General features: G+C 40.5%; 1 protein-coding gene across 6 annotated transcripts in view; it reads left to right on the forward strand.

Annotated features, from left to right (window-relative positions):
• The window catches only part of clocka (clock circadian regulator a), a 132799-nt gene extending 117930 nt beyond the window's left edge, over nt 1-14869 (forward strand). For 3 of the 6 annotated variants that reach the window (XM_063043113.1, XM_063043118.1, XM_063043117.1), the window contains 3 exons: nt 887-1083; nt 2388-2631; nt 10145-10504. In XM_063043113.1, coding sequence (XP_062899183.1) covers nt 887-1083; nt 2388-2631; nt 10145-10291 — 588 coding nt within the window. In that variant the 3' untranslated portion in view covers nt 10292-10504. Of the gene's footprint in view, nt 1-886; nt 1084-2387; nt 2632-10144 lie in introns of all 6 variants that reach the window. The other 3 variants (XR_010017354.1, XM_063043116.1, XM_063043115.1) reach the window with 3 other exon arrangements.
• The last annotated feature ends 2617 nt before the right edge of the window (nt 14870-17486 follow it).

Genomic DNA, 17486 nt, shown 5'->3' on the forward strand with positions numbered 1-17486 from the left:
AAGATAGGAACGAAAATTATACGCACTCTTGGTCCAGATGTGTAATGGAGAGTATATTGACTGGCTGCATCACAGCCTGGTATGGAAACACCAATATTCTTGAACAGAAAATCCTGCAAAAAGTAGTGGGCATGGCCCAGTCCATCAGGGGTAAAGTCCTCCCCACCACTGAGTACATCAACACAAAACGCTGTCACAGAATAGCATAGACAAGGAAGTTAATACAATTCTGCAACAATGACAGTTAGCAACACCACCCCCTTACCCACGCCATCTATTACATCATGTCACAGCACCGTAAACACTTAAACCACTTCTAATGAATACATGCTGGTATTTGTGTTTAAGCACATTTAATTCCATATCTGTGCTTCTAACTTTATTTTTATGTAATTCTTCATTCTGTAGAATTGTTAAATGATTTTCATTGCACTGATACACCACAGCAATTTTCTAATATATGTAAATGTATATGATGAGTAAAGCTGATCTGTGATAAACATGATAAGCTAGTTACCCATTTTATTTTGAGCCTCATATCCTAAGCTTTGCATATTTTCCCACCTCATCTCATTGCTCCTAAGCCTGTTACCTGACTTGACCCTGTCTTTTGCCTCCCAATCCATCTTTTCCTTGTCTATCTCTCACTTTAAAAGGCTTTTAAAAGTTTAGAATTTCACCATAAACTTGACAAATTCTTGTGTCTTTGTGCCCACTCTGATAAAGCATCATGGGAAATTAATTCTATGATGAGGGTTATGGAAGAGCATGGTAATGATCTGTGTGAGATAATTGAATGTCAATTTTGAATTTTTCTTTAAAATAGAGTAACTACCATGTTTACGTGTTTGTTCATACAGGACATTTTACATTTTAAACACTACAGGTTCAGCCAAATTTGCAAGCCAACTTCAGCCAGCAGATGTCAGTTTCTAGTCAGGACGCCCAGACATCCTCCCTCCCTAACACTGTGATGACTTCTCAGCCCGCAGCAGCAGATGCTGGGCAGCTTTCATCTACTTTATCCCAACATTCCATACAAAGTGCTGCAGTTACTACTTTTACTCAGGATAGGCTGCTGCGGTAAGCATTAAATTCGCCTCTCCATCCTTTGGGAAGGGATTGTTCTGAAACATGTTTCACTAATTTGTAAAACATTTAACCTCTCGGAATTTTTAAAAAATGTTAGTACAATATTTTTTTGTTGTGAGTATTTGAAGTCCTTAAAGGAACAACAATGTTAGGGCCATTATCTAATGTGAATTAAAATGTTTGTTAAGGTATGGAAAAGTAATTTTGAAGTCATATGACTTGTTCATAGAATATTGCACAGTTGAGAGGAAAAAGTGTGATGAAGAAGTGATCAGAGTCAGGACAAGATCATGCACATCTCTGGGCACCCAGTATGTACAGTCGGTCCTCTTTATCCGCGGGGGATTGGTTCTGGGACCCCCCGCGGATACCAAAAAACGCAGATGCTCGTCCATTATATAAAATGGTGTAGTATTTGCATATAACCTACGCACATCCTCCTGTATACTTTAAATTATCTCTAGATTACTTTTGTTTAAGGAATAATGACAAGAAAAAAATGCTCAAACAACGAATGCTGGAGAGAGAACTTCCGGGTTTTCCTGATCCGTGGTTGGTTGAGTCCGTGCATGCGGAACCCGCGGATAAGGAGGACCGACTCTATACAATGTGTGCACTTTTGTCTCCATGAACCTGTCAACAGCTGAGCCTGGTCTCCAATCAACTTGGATCTCACTGCCATTGAATCAAGACTTTGCTCTGCCAAGTCCATGTGGTGCTTGGTGTGCAGTGGGCACAATCATTAAAGGAATTCCAACTGGATTTGAAGTGGTTTATCCTCTACCATAAGGGTTTGGCTAGGAATAAGACTGCTTCAGTATAGTGCTGGGTATAACGAAAGGATAGCATGGTACTGTATAGGGTGCAGTGATCTTTTATTAACGCTGTTCTGAGAGTGGAGACATTTAGATTTTAAAAAAGATTAGCTAAAACAGGACTGAAATAGCTGAGGTTTGGTGTAATGGAAATGTACAAAATTACTAGAAGCCCATATTGTGTAAGGTTGCTCTGCCAAGGAAAACAGGCTCATAACTTATGGGACATAGAATTATTTTAGAGTGATGATGGTCTATGTCTGAAAGCTTGAAAGTTTCTGCAACCTCTATTGCATAAAGAAAGTATTTGAATAAGAGCCTATAGTTACAGGTGGGAAGGATCATTCGTTGTGAAATGCTATTTTTTTTTTTGATCCAGTGTGAACTAAGTGGTTTCCTTTTATGCTGTAAATTTATTTGAAAATATACCTCCACACATAGCAGTAAATATTTAATGCCACTTTTTTTTTCTCTCACCAGCTTCTCTCAAGGCCAACAGCTCATTACAAAGTTGGTAACAGCTCCAGTGGGATGCAGTGCTGTTATGGTTCCAACAACTATGATAATGGGTCAGGTTGTGACAGCTTACCCCACTTTTGCCACTCAGCAACAATCCCAGACATTGTCATCGACACGGTGCCAGCAAGAGCAACACCAGAAGCAGACAACCATCGATCAGCCAGAGTTTCAGACACTGACTCAACACTCTCCACAGTGGATACAGGTATGAAAAATGGAAAACCACGTTTCTTAAAGAATAGAACTTCCTGCCCCCCAATAGATAAACACAAAATAAAGTATAATTCTGAAATAAGAATACAAATAAAACTTGCAAGGAACTCATCTTCTGCTTATGTAATAGAAAAGTTTTGAAGACTATCTCCAGTACAGCCCAATACTGCCAGATTTAAAAGTTGGTACAATAACATTTGAATGAATAAAGCCTTCCTCTGACACATCACTTTTGACAACGAACTAGCTTAATTGCTTTTTGAACTACAACTTTTAGGTTTTAAAGGCCAGGGATAATTTTTTTTGTACAGTTGTAACAAGTCAGGAACCCACTGGAGAACAGATGCTCATCCATTTGAATGGGAGGCAGGTTATGTTTTGTAACATCAAAGCGTGAAACTAATTCAAAGGGAGACATGGGAGTCCGAAATGTGAAGCTGACTCCATGTTTACTTTAAGCGAGGTGCGCACATATCAAGAGGTAGCATGATGACGTATGCAATTCATGGATTTACATATAACCCATAATGAGTTATTTAAAGAAAAAGAATGTGTACTCAAACAATATATTTACAATATTACTGAAATATTAAATACAGTACACAACACTCCTCCCTGCTTAGCTATAAACTCCAACTCAATAGAAAATAGGTCTCAATTATATACACAGTATATTATATACAGTCATCACAGCATAGTAAATTTTTAATTTATTCCATTGAAGCCTAAAGATTTAGTCGCCGTAGAGAGGATCACTTACTCTTGTGGGATAATGTCTTTCCTGAGATGGGGGGTCACTCTGCTTGGCGGGTGAAACTTGTAGCTGTGAAACAATCTCAGGTTCTGGGGCCTCCTCCTTGGTGTTTGTAGGATTTAACTCTGGGACTGCAGGAAGTGGTTCTGACAGTGGTAGGCACCTTTCTTCGCTAACAATTGACTTCGCTCTCCTCAGCTGGTTTTGGTGTTACCTCCAACTGATGTCAGATGCAATATCCACTCTGTAGGAGAGAGGTCCAGCTTTGTCTTTAATCTTTCTGAATACCTACTTTTGATCACTTCTGCAGTTCCTCACCAGGCTTATTTGTCTAGGAATGAAACATGAAGGTGCCTTCAATTTGTCTCAGCTGTTTCTCTTGCATGTTGGTTCTGAAATTGGGTTTGAAGGGATTCAAGCATGAATGTAAGGGACGACCTAAGAACAACACAGCTGCTGAGTTGTTGGTTGTGGAGTGTGCTGCATTGTGATATGCAAAGAGGAAATTGGAGAGCTTCTGATTCAGTGTCAGTATAGTGTATTTTGCTGACATTGATTGCAGTGGGTTCTTTAGACTCTGGACAAATCTTTCCTCCAAGCCATTTGTAGCTGGGTGATATGGTGCTGATGTAATATGTCGTATTCCATCTTAAGATGGGAAGAGCTCAGATAGTAGAGAGCACCTCTGTGGCCATCCCCCTCAGTAATCGTTATCTCGTTTTGGATGCTGTTGACGGGGGGTGACCTGATAGAGGACGACCACGATGATCAGGTCTCTGGCACTGAACCTGGTTCCATGGTGCAGAAGAGAGAGAAGATGAGGAATGCAGTAGTCATAGGGGGATTCCATAGTGAGGGGAACAGACAGGAGGTTCTGTCAGCCTGATAGAGATACCCGCATGGGATGTTGCCTCCCAAGTACCAGGGTACGGTCACTATCTCGGATTTGGGTGCAGAGTATTCTGAAAGGAGAAGGTGAACAGCCAGAAGTCTTGGTACACGTTGGTACCAATTACATAGGTAGAAAAGAGAATTCAGGGAGTTGGGTAGGAAGCTGAAAAGCAGGACTCCAGGGTAGTAATCTCAGGATGGCTGCCTGTGCCACATGCTAACGAGCGCAAGAATGGCATGATCAGGCATATTAATGCGTGGCTGAGAGACTGGTGTCGGGGACAGGGCTTCGGGTTCCTGGATCATTGAGGCATTTTCTGGGGGATGTACAACCTGTACAAAAAGGATGGGTTACACCTGAACCCAAAGGGGTCCAATATTCTAGCATGCAGGTTTAATAAGGATGTTAGGGAGGGTTTAAACTAATTTTAAAATACATTAGGATGGATAAGTCCCTGGGGCCTGATGGAATATACCCCAGGCTACTCCACAAGGCGAGGGAAGAGATTGCTGAGCCTCTAGCTATGATCTTTATGTCCTCGTTGTCCATGAGAATGGTATCGGAGGATTGGAGGAAGGCGAATGTTGTCCTCTTGTTCAATAAAGGTAGTAGGGATAGTCCGGGTAATTATAGACCAGTGAGCCTTACATCTGTGGTGGGAAAGCTGTTGGAAAAGATTCTTAGAGATAGGATCTATGGGCATTTAGAGAATCGTGGTCTGATCAAGGACAGTCAGCATGGCTTTGTGAAGGGCAGATCGTGTCTAACAAGCCTGATAGAGTTCTTTGAGGAGGTGACCAGGCATATAGATGAGGGTAGTGCAGTGGATGTGATCTACATGGATTTTAGTAAGGCATTTGATGAGGTTCCACACGGTAGGCTTATTCAGAAAGTCAGAAGGCATGGGACCCAGGGAAGTTTGGCCAGGTGGATTCAGAATTGGCTTGCCTGCAGAAAGCAGAGGGTGGAGGTGGAGGGAGTACGTTCAGATTGGAGAGTTGTGACTAGTGGTGTCCCACAAGGATCGGTTCTGGGACCTCTACTTTTTGTGATTTTTATTAACGACCTGGATGTGGGGGTAGAAGGGTGGGTTGGCAAGTTTGCAGACGACACAAAGGTTGGTGATGTTGTAGGTAGTGTAGAGGATTGTAGAAGATTGCAGAGAGACATTGATAGGATGCAGAAGTGGGCTGAGAAGTGGCAGATGGAGTTCAACCTGGAGAAGTGTGACGAGGTACACTTTGGAAGGACAAACTCCAAGGCAGAGTACAAAGTAAATGCCAGGATACCTGGTAGTGTGGAGGAGCAGAGGGATCTGGGGGTAAATGTCCACAAATCCCAAAGTTGCCTCACAGGTAGATAGGGTAGTTAAGAAAGCTTATGGGGTATTAGCTTTCATAAGTCAAGGGGTAGAGTTTAAGAGTCACGAGGTAATGATGCAGCTCTATAAAACTCTGGGTAGGCCACACTTGGGAGTACTGTGTCCAGTTCTGGTCGCCTCACTATAGGAAGGATGTGGAAGCATTGGAAAGGGTACAGAGGAGATTTACCAGGATGCTGCCTGGTTTAGAGAGTATGCATTATGATCAGAGATTAATGGAGCTAGGGCTTTATTCTCTGGAGAGAAGGAGGATGAGAGGAGACATGATAGAAGTGTACACGATATTAAGAGAAATAGAGTGGACAGCTAGCGTCTCTTCCCCAGGGCACCACTGCACAATACAAGAGGACATGGCTTTAAGGTAAGGGGTGGGAAGTTCAAGGGGGATATTAGAGGAAGGTTTTTCACTCAGAGAGTGGTTAGTGCGTGGAATGCACTGCCTGAGTCAGTGGTGGAGGCAGATACACTGGTGAAGTTTAAGAGACTACTAGACAGGTATATGGAGGAACTTAAGGTGGGGGGGTTATATGGGAGGCAGGGTTTGAGGGTCAGCACAACATTGTGGTCCGAAGGGCCTGTACTGTGTTGTACTATCCTATGTTCTGTTTGGCAGGGGGATGGGAACCGGAGTGATAGGGCTGAGGAAAACAGAAATAAATTAAAGATAGTGTGCAACAGAGATGATAGAACAGGCAAGAGATGAGGCATAATCACAGCCAGTGGGATAATTTACAACAGAAAGCAACAAAACAAATACTGGACTGAGAGTGTTATATTTGAATGCACGCAGCATAAGAAATAAAATGGATGATCTTGAATTTCAGCTACAGATTGGCAGTATGACATTGTGGCCATCTCTGAAACTTGGCTGAAGGATGGCTGCCACTGGGAGCTGAATATCCAAGGATATATGGTGTATCAGAAAGATGCAGTGGGGGTGATGTGGCCCTGTGTATAAGAAATATTATTAAATCATTAGCAAGCAGCTGAAAAAGGGAGTGAAAACAAAAATCGGGTAGAAAAAGGTCGTTTTTTTTTAAAACACTGCTCGGGGAGAAGGGTCTGCACTGCGCAGGCGCATGACGTAGCGCGCCAAGGTTTAAAAAGCAGACCACCATACACAGCGGCCATCGTCGGAGTGGACTGAGTAAGAGTGGGACGGCTTTGGCTCAAACAGGCAGAGGCTTGGGTAGGTTCCGGAAAGCTTTTTGTTCAGATAGTTTAGGGTAGAGAGAATGCCAGGCAGGATGTTGGAATGCTCCTCTTGCAGGATGTGGGAAGTCAGGGAGCCCTCCGGTGTCCCTAATAACGACACCTGCAAGAAGTGCATCCAGCTGCAGCTCCTGACAAACTGCGTTAGGAAACTGGAGCAGGAGCTGGATGACCTGCGGATCATTCGGGAGAATGAGGAGATTATAGATAGTAGCTACAGAGAGGTAGTTACGCCAAAGGAGCAGAGGACGGGAGCATGAGAGAACTGGTCAAAATTGAAAGGGACACAAGCAGGAAGGACAGTAGAACAGCAATTGCTGGAGTTTCTGCGAAAAATGAGGGAAGTGCAAGACAGATATATTCCAAATAAGAAGAAAATTTTGAATGGAAGAGGGACACTACCGTGTCTGACAAGTAAAGTCAGCCAAAGTAAAAAGCAAAAGAGAGGGCATGTAAGGAAGCTAAAGCTAGTGGGAAGATAGAAGGAAACTAAGAAGGTCATTAGGAAGGAAAAAATGAATTATGAAAGGAAGCTGGCAATAAATATCAAAGAAGATACTAAAAGCTTTTTAAGTATATAAGAGTTGAGGATAGATATAGGACCAATAGAAAATGATGCTGGAGATATTGCAGTGACAGATGCAGAGGAACTGAATGCATATTTTGCATCAGTCTTCACAGTGGAAGACATCTGCAGTATACTGGCCATTCGAGTGTGTCAGGGAAGTAAAGTATGTGCATTGAAAATTATGACCCAGAAGGTGTTCAGGAAGCTTAATGGTCTGAAGGTGGATAGATCTAATGGACCTGATGAAATGCATCCTCGGGTTCTGAAGGAAGTAGCAGGAGAGATTGTGGAGGTATTAACAGCGATCTTTCAAGAATTAATAGATTCTGGCATTGTACCAGTTGACTGGAAAATTGCAGATGTTACTGCGCTATTAAGAAGGGTGGGAGACAGCAGAAAGGAAACTATAGACCTGTTAGCCTGACATCAGTAGTTGGGAAGTTGTTGGAATCAATTGTTGGGGATGAGATTACGGAGTACCTAGAGGCAGGTGACAAGATAGGCCAAAGCCCGCATGGTTTCCTGAAAGGAAAATCCTGCCTGACTAACCTACTGCAATTTTTTGAGGAAATTACAAGCAGGGTAGACAAAGGAGATGCAGTAGATGTAGTATACTTGGATTTTGTGAAATGACTGAAACAGCTGACCTAGTGTCAATTCAATTTTAAATAATTTGCCATTCACTTCTGACACAAGCCATATTGCTTGTCTGTTAATTTCCCCATTGTAAATCTCAATGATACCCAGCCCTGTCATTCTCATCATCAGATTTTTCATCAACAGCATGTAGACTAGTGCTCTATTTGAAACTGCAACTTATTATCTTTTTCTCTTCCCCGAGCAGTCCATTTATCCAGTCTGCCTCACATGCTCTTTGTACATGTTCTACTTCATTGCATTTTCTGCAAGTTTCACCTTTAAACCTGTATTTGGTGTTCATGAGCCCCTGCCACAATGGTAACACAATTTGTTCAATGAGCCTGGTAATGTGTTCAGGTACTGCAATTTTGTTCAAGCTCACTTTCATTCCTGACTGCAACTTATTTGCATCTGTCAGCTGTTTCAATTGAAACAGCAATTCCAACTGCTCTTTTAAATATAAGTTGTGCTTCACTTAAGAGCCATTTTTGAATGCTTTCTTGTAAGATTTCACAAATTACACAATCTCTCTGCATCATTAAGACCTATTCTCAGACAATCTCTTTAATTTGATCATGTAAGCTGTATGCTTCCTTTTGGTTCTGCTTATGAAACCTAAAGTATCTGCAAATCAATAGTTTCAGTTCTAAATGTTCTTACATTACTGTCACAGTATCAGCAAAACATATTTTGGATGGTTTGGTTGGAGAAGTTAAACTTCAAAACAAATTGATTCCCTTAAACCCAATGCATTCAGCAAGATTGGTGCTCATTTCTCATTGGCCATTTGCTTCAAAATATTTTTCTTAACTCAGTATACATAAACCACTTACCCATTGTCCAATCAAATGTATCAATATTTCTGGTGTAGTCAGCCATTTGTTTTTTTAATGATTATTAACACCTGATAGTCATTCTTTATGAACCCACAAATTATTCCATTTATTGCCTTTCTCTTTCAAAGAAACTCGACAGTCTCTGCATGTAAAGGGCTGTTTTTTTTAAATTGCTCTTCCTTGCTATGAATTTTTACTTAGTTCGAACATCTTGCTGCGTTTCAACTGGTAAGTAGTTGAATCAAGTTCGTTTTAAAAAATACCTCGTCACCAATGTGACATTATGCAACGTTGAAACATGAAACTAATTCAAAAGACGACAGGGGAGTCTGAAATGTGGATGTTTACTTTATGCAAGGCATGTCACATGATGACTTATGCAATTCACATTTTTTTTTACAAATAACCCATAATTATTTACAATATTACTGAAATATTAAATACACAACAAGGATCTTGGGGGTTCTATTGCCCAGGCCAGGATATTATAACCAACTGCTCTCTCAGAAGATGCAGATGACATCCAGGCCTAGAGGAATATTGGACCTCATGAAAAATGTGCCACCACATGTGAAATGATCAATGTCTTTGATAGTGAACTGAATGCATCAAGTTCCAGCCTTTCATAAGGCAAAATATTCTGAGTGAATTGTTGCTTTTCAGGATTACCTTTAATACGAAATAATTTTTCATTAATCTACCTTTGATGATCTGATGTGTCTGTAAATGAAAATTCTACAGGATTAGTTCAAATGTAGTTACTGATTTTCAGTTAGGTTTCCATTTGGAAGCTCTTAACACCAATAACAGGATTAGTAGTCAGTGAACTTATTCACTGGGAATAACATTCACTGACTGGTATTATGAACAGCAGAGGGGTAACTTCAGTACCAGTTGTAATCAGCAGAAATTATGTTTGTAATGACTTTTGTTGAATTCTACTGAATGGAAAGTTCATATGTCAAAGATTCAGGAGATGAAGAGAGTGAATTCTGTATGTTAAAATTATTTCTCCATTCCTTCATATAATTAACATTCTTCCAGGTCAGAGAAATTTGTTGACTAATTCATTTCTTTGGAGCCAAATAGTAAATTACAGATAATGAATGCACACATATTAAAGTTTCTATAAATTAAGATGAATAATCTTCAGTTTGAATCTGGTTTGCTTTAACTCTATTAGTCCAACTAGCAAAATTTTTGTTGTTTGTTTTTAAATTTAGGCACCTAGATTTCTCCACAGTAATCAATCAACCCATATTATTCTATCAACTGCTTGCCCTCTACAACAGAATACTTTCACTCATCCGCAACTTTCCCAGCATAGAACTGACAGTTTATCAGAACCTTCAAAAGCACAGTCACAGTAGCCTATGGTGATTTTCTTAAAAATGAACAACTGCATTAAGACTTCTAACTTTAAATACGAAGTTGCAAATACTGAAATAAAGGTGGACTTTCAGGTTGGAAAATACACCATACTCACTACTGACTATTCCAGTGTATTACACAACTATCCTGGAAAAAAGAACATGTACAGGTACGTGGCTTGTGATGAGAAATGTAAGTTCTTTGATACTTGTTGCTTCATTATGTAAAGATGCACTGCCCAGTACTAACCAGTATAAACAATTTCGAAATTTGTTTTAAAAAATTGTTTTTGTCAGTAGTAACACAAGCTGTTCCTCTAGTTTGTAAAATGTTGCAGCTGTAATGGAAAAATTGAAAGTCACTCCACTGTCAAATACTTAAGTCAGAATATTTTTAAAAAGCTTTATAAATGCACCCTTTATTGTATATTCTGTAAAATGTGTAAATAACTGGGTAAGGCAAGTAATCAATATTATAAAGCATGCAAGTGTAATCTGTGCAAGTTTAAAAATTGCTTTAACTATTACAGTATTTTATAAAGATGTACAAACTAATCTCTTTAATATGTTCACAAATAAATGGGATCCCTTTCATTTATTTTACTAAATGTTAAACCTGTCAAAATTTGCTTTATGGGATTAAAGATGTATTTAAATTGCATCAAATTTGATAATCTGATCAGTTGAAAGGGTGCTCAAAGTGTTGACTAAGAATGTTTTAAATTATTCATCCTAGTTTTATAAGACCCGAGACCATAAGATATATAGCAGAATTAAGCCGTTTGACCCACATCATAGCTGATCCATTTTTCTCTCAAAATATCAATCTCCTGCCTTCTCCCCACATCCCTTCATGCCCTGTCTAATCAAGAATCTATCAACCCTTGCCTTAAATATACCTTCAGTATCTTGGCCTCCACAACCTTCTGTGGCAACGAATTCCATAGATTCTCCACTCTTTGGCTCAAGAAATTCTTCCTCATCTCTGTTCTAAATGGACGTTCCTCTATTCTGAGACTGTATCCTCTGGACTCAGACTCCCACACCATATGAAACATCCTCTCCCCATCTACTCTTAGCAAGGCCTTTCAACATTTAAGGCTTCAATTAAATCCCTCTTTCTTTTGAATTCCAGTGAGTATGGGCCCAGAGTCATGAACCGCTCCTCATAAGCCCTTCAAACCTGAAGTAATTTCCTTGAACCTTCTTTGAACTCCCTCCAGCGTCAGCACATCCTTTCTTAGATTAAGGGCCCAAAACTGCTCACAAAGCTCCAAGTGAGGCTTCACCAGCATATTCTAAAGCCTTCACATTAATTCCTTGCTTTTACATTCTAATCCTCTCAAAATGAATGCTAACATTGCATTTTCCTTCCTCACCACTGACTCAAATTAACCTTTGGATATCCTGCACGAGGACTTCCAAGTTCCTTTGTGCCACAGATTTTTAAATTTTCTCTCCATTTAGAAAATAATCTATGATTTTATTTATTCTATCAAAGGGCATGACCATACACTTCCTGACACTCTTATCCATCTGCCACTGCTTTGCCCATTCTTCTAATCTGTCTAAGTCCTTCTGTAGCTGCTCTGCTTCCTCAAGACTACCTGCTCCTCCACCTATCTTTGTGTCATCTACAAACTTGGCCACAAAGCCACCAATTTCTTCATCCAAATCACTGACGTGTAAAAAGAAAAGGTCCCAAAACAGACCCCTGTGGAACACCACTAGTCACCAGCAGCCAACCAGAAAAGGTTCCCTTTATTCCCACTCTTCATCCTGTAATGCCATTGGCTCTTAACTTATTGTGCAGCCTCATGTTTGGCATCTTGTCACATCCACTGATTCTCCTTTTTCTATCCTGGTATTTCTTCAAAGAATTCCATTTGTCAGGCAAGATTTTTCATTTAATAAACTTTGCTGAATTTGGCCCATTTTGTCACGTGCCTCCAAATACCCTGAAACCACATCCTTAACCATCGACTCTGACATCTTTTCAACCACTGAGATCAGACTAACTGGCCCACAAATACCTTTCTTCTGCCTCTTTCCCTTCTTGAAGAGTGGAATGACATTTGCAATTTTCCAGTCCTTTGGAACCATGTCAGAATTCATTGTTTCTTGAAAGATCATTATTAATGCCTCTACAATCTCTTCAGCCGCCTCCTACAGAACCCTGGGGTGTACACCATCTGGTCCAGGTGACTTATCTACCTTCAGACCCAAGCATCTTTTCCCTGGTATTGGTAACTTCAGTCACTTTTGCCCACTGACACACTCAAATGTCTGGCATTATGCTTATTCAGTCCACATATTGTTTCCTTGTCCACCATTACTACCCCTCCAGCAGTCCCAAATCTACTTTCACCTCTCTTACATTTTATTTATCCGAAGAAACTTCAAGTATCCTCTTTACTATCACTGGCTTGTTTACCTTCATATTCCATCTTTTCCTTTTTTGATGTTTTTTAGTTGGTTTTTAAAAGCTTCCCAATTCTCTAACTTCCCACTGATTTTTGCTCCATTATACACCCTCTCTTTGGCTTTTACGTTGGCTTTGAATTCTCATCAGCCAGTTGCATCATCCTGCCTTCAGAATACTACTTCTTTGGGATTGTTTACCTTGCACCTTCTAAATTGCTCCTAGAAACTCCAGCCATCATCTCTGCTAGTGTTCCCTTCCAATCAATTTTGGCCAGCTCCTCTATCATGCCCCTTTACTATATTATAATACTGATACATCTTATGTTAACTTCTCCTTCTCAAATTGCAGGGTGAATTTTATGATTATTGCCTCCTTTAAAGCGTTCCTTTACCTTAAGCTCTCTCATCCATTCTAGTTTGTTGCACGACACCCAATCCAGAATAGCTGATCCTCTAGTGGGCTCAACCACGAGCTGCTCTAAAATGCCAGCTCATAGGCAATCTAGAAAGTCCCCCTCTTGGGATCCAGCACCAACCAGCATTTTCTACCTCCTGTTTTCATTTGTAAACCTCATCTTTGCTACTGTTTGGAGCTCTGTATGTAACGCCCATCATGGTCTTACTTACCCTTGCAGTTTCTTAGTCCAACCCACAATGATTTTACTCCTTCCGCTCCCTATCTCACTTCTACCCTTTTTTTAAACCAGCAGAGCCACCCCAGCCCTTCTGCCTATCCTTTTGATACAATGTGTATGATTAGTTTGCTTGAAATCTCTTGTAATTCCTTTCTCATTCAACTTTAATTCCAATTAATTGCAGCTGAATTGGGCAAGACTACTATTGCAGCATTGTTCCATGATGTAAATGATGTGTACAAAATGTGCATTAAGTGAATGTAAACATTTATTACATTTTTCTAATAAAGATCTCAAACTTAGTACTGCTTTTGATTTCACTTTCATGGTTTTTAATTAACAAAATAATTAATGAACCCATTAAAATTATTTATGTACAACTAAAACTAAATATGTCCATATTCCTAAAACCTTGTTGTACAATTTTTATTTAGTCAATTATTTGATTAAACAATAGAAACATTCCTAATTGTTGGGATCTAGACAACTTTAAAAGGAATACAACACTTTTTATAAATAATAGTATTGATCTCTTGGAACTCGAGGTTCAGGTTTTCAATTAAAACTATCTGCAGAACTAACTGCAGATGTTAATAAGGATAACATTTCAAAGGTATCATATTGAACATTCAAAATGACAAAATTAGTTTTAATATTATGTCCCTAAACAAGAAACCACAGCACCTCCACCTTCTAAGAAGATTGAGGCAAGCAAGGCTCCCCATTCCCATAAGTGGGTATTACAGGAGCACCAGAGAGCCTCCCGACTTAATCGCCACCTTGTATTGGAGCAGCCAAGCATTGGACCTCGCGTCCCTACAAAGGACAGTGAGAACAACTGAGAGGATCATAGAGGTCTCCCAACCATCCATCAGAGACATTTATCAGGAACGCTATGTATGCAGGACCCTTGGTATTAAGGATCCCTCCCATTCATTCAGCATCCTCTCTGACTTTCTACCATCAGGCAGGAGACTCCGATGATTAAAAAAACAACTTCAGGATGGGAATCCGTTTCTTGCCCCAATTCATTATCCTTCTGCACTCATTGCCGCATTGTATTCAATGTGTCACTGGTTAATCTGTTCTGTACCTTACAATATTTGATTTATGCACTTTAGTTTGTTATTTATACATGACTCCTCTGTAGATTTTATCCTTACCTTTATAAGTTATTGCGTGTGTTGTGTACTACTGTGCTCTACACCCTGATTTAGAGAAATGTCATGTTTCTATGTAATTACATGGTTATATGATATATACATATATATAGTTAAATGACAATAAATTTGACTTGATCGACAATTTTGCCTTGGCATTTTGTTTGAAAGAAAAGGTGCTTTATTATTTACTTTTAAACATTGACCCTGGTTGATAAATACTAAATCTTTGTATGTCACTGGCTGCGCCAAGCTTGTGATTTTTGGGTCTAACCAGCAGCAATTTGATATTGTATGTTTAAAGCAGGCTTGGAGGCAAGGAAAATGAGTAAGAGGAGAAACTAATAGATCTATGCTTATATGGAAGACAGCTAAAATTAAATAATAAAATGGGTGAACGACAGAGCAACCAAAAATGGGAACTTAGAAAATTATATATATATAAACAGCCCTGGCCCAATCATGTGCCTATTTTTTGTCCAAATATAACAATAATTCAAAAACAGGCTCTTCAACATACTATCAAGTACCTGTCTTGGACCAGCCTTAAATGTGGGACCTTGGCAAACAGGGCTTACAGAAATCCTTACAAAACACAAACTGCACTGCCCTCATCAATATACTTGGTACCCTCTTAAAAAAGGAACAAACCAACCAGACAGGATTTCTCAATAAATCTGAACTGTTAAGGCAGGTACTTCAATATGCAAAGCATGGAAAGTACAGCAGGCAGATGGGATTATAATAAATGGGTGGAAACACCGTCATGGATATGATGGGCTGAAGGGCCAATATCTGCTCCATGCACCTCTAACATCCAGCTGCTGACAAGTCAGAAACCACTGCCTAAGAGTGGCAAAGTTAGAAACCCTCCTCACAAACGTACTAGTCCCTGCATGAAAATAAAGCTGTTGGTGCAAGTTGGGAATGAACAGGGCAGCTCTTTCTTAGCTGTGACTTGGTACAAATCTTAACAGCCTGCATTTCGACATTTTCTATGATATATTTTCATATACATTAGTTTATTCATTCATTCATTCTATTTCATAGTGCCACGACCTGGGCAAGGGGATATGGAGGTCTTGGTCTGCCCTGGCATCAAGACCACCCTCTCATTGTTGGCAGAGTTCAACAGAAAGGAAGGACCAGTACAGCCGGTCCCACTGCAGCTGCAGGAGTTGCTGGAAGGTGACGTAGTAAACCATCCATCTGCCTTAGGACTCCACTCCAGATTTTCTGTAGGGGTTTACTCCCTTAGCCTTTGTCTTTCCCAAGGCACACACAAGGCAGTGAGACTATTTACCCATAGCTTTGATGTTGCTGCTGGCGTTGACTCCCTCGGCTGTTCTCTGTTCCTCCATAACCTCCGGAAACACCATTGTTCCAGCAATTGAGGATTTCTGGACCAAATCTCAATGAGGCTAATTCCCATTTCTAAACCCTGCTGCCCTACAAGTAAAACTCTTGCACCAGCACACATAATGCCCTCAGTGCTGCTAAAAACAAGGTGCAGCAAACTGCTCGATGTTGTGCAAACAACTACTGGCTAAATTTGTGCAGCAAAATCCAATCAGCTGCAGGCAGCAGAGATGCCAGAGATGTTTGATGGCATAACCCAGCAACAGGCTCTTCAACCACCAAGACAGCCCCATTGAAGTCAAAAACTGGGGTAGTCATCACAGACCAGCGCAAGCAGCTTGAACGTTGGGTACAGCAATACAGGTTTCCCCACCATCCAAAGGTACAGCGTTCCTGTGAAACGGTTCGTAAGCCAGAATGTCGTAAAGTGAAGAAGCAATTACCATTTATTTATATGGGGAAAAATTTGTGAGCATTCGCAGACCCAAAGAATAACCTACCAAATCATGCCAAATAACACATAAATCCTAAAATAACAGTAACATATAGTAAAAGCAGGAATGATATGATAAATACACAGCCTATATAAAGTAGAAATACTTTTCTACAATCATTGCCGAACTGTCCACCGTAGCGAAAATCTCACACAAGTGCTCTCGGCAGAAACACTCTCTCCAGTAACCTTTAAGCTATGAAGCTGCCAAATCATACCAAATAACACAAAAAAATTAATTAGGTGCCAGGCGGCACCTAATTAATTAAAACAAAAACAACAGGAATTCTGCAGATGCTGGAAATTCAAGCAACATACATCAAAGTTGCTGGTGAACGCAGCAGGCCAAGCAGCATCTATAGGAAGAGGCGCAGTCGACGTTAATTTCGGCTTTTTTCTTAAAGATGTGCTGAGTGCGTCCCGGCTACCGCTGCATTCTCCGTGGCAATGTATTGGTCCGTGGCCCAGGGGTTGGGACCACTAGGGTGTCATCTGATCGTCTGTTTCCATCAGGGCAGGCAGGTCATCTTCTATCTAAAAACGCTTAATTATGTCTAGTTTTACGCTAAGTGTAACACCCTTACGAACTCTTTTAGGCTTTTCCGATACCTTAGAACTCATCTTGCTAACGGCTGCTCACAGACACGTTTAAGCAATGCCGACTAGAATGCAGTTCCGGGGAGGAGCTTGGCTGCTCGGGGCGCACGCTGCCTTTTATCAAGTGCTGCTTTTTTTCGTAACAGTGAAAACACCTTCTGTTAGCGAAACAGATAACTAATGTAGGTCTTTCGTAACAGCGAGGTTTTGTAAAGCAAACATTCGAAAAGCGGGGGACACCTGTACCTGGAGCGGTATGCAACCAGGAACGTGAGGACCAATGCTGTCTGACTTGCCAGTCATGGAACAGCTTGACACGTTGCCATTTATGGAAGAGCACAGCAAAGTCATCGACTGTCTCGCCAGTGGGAAAGCCTCAGAGAACGATGGAAATTCCCCTGTCTTGATGTGCTGGAAGCCTGCCTTGCTGCATCATCTACACGAGCTTCCGTATCTTGGCTGGGAGAAAGATCACATCCCGCAAGGCATTTGAGATGCCAACATTGTCACACTACAAAAACAAGGGC

Source organism: Mobula hypostoma, chromosome 3 (genome assembly GCF_963921235.1).
Source record: "Mobula hypostoma chromosome 3, sMobHyp1.1, whole genome shotgun sequence".
Classification (NCBI taxonomy): domain Eukaryota; kingdom Metazoa; phylum Chordata; class Chondrichthyes; order Myliobatiformes; family Myliobatidae; genus Mobula; species Mobula hypostoma.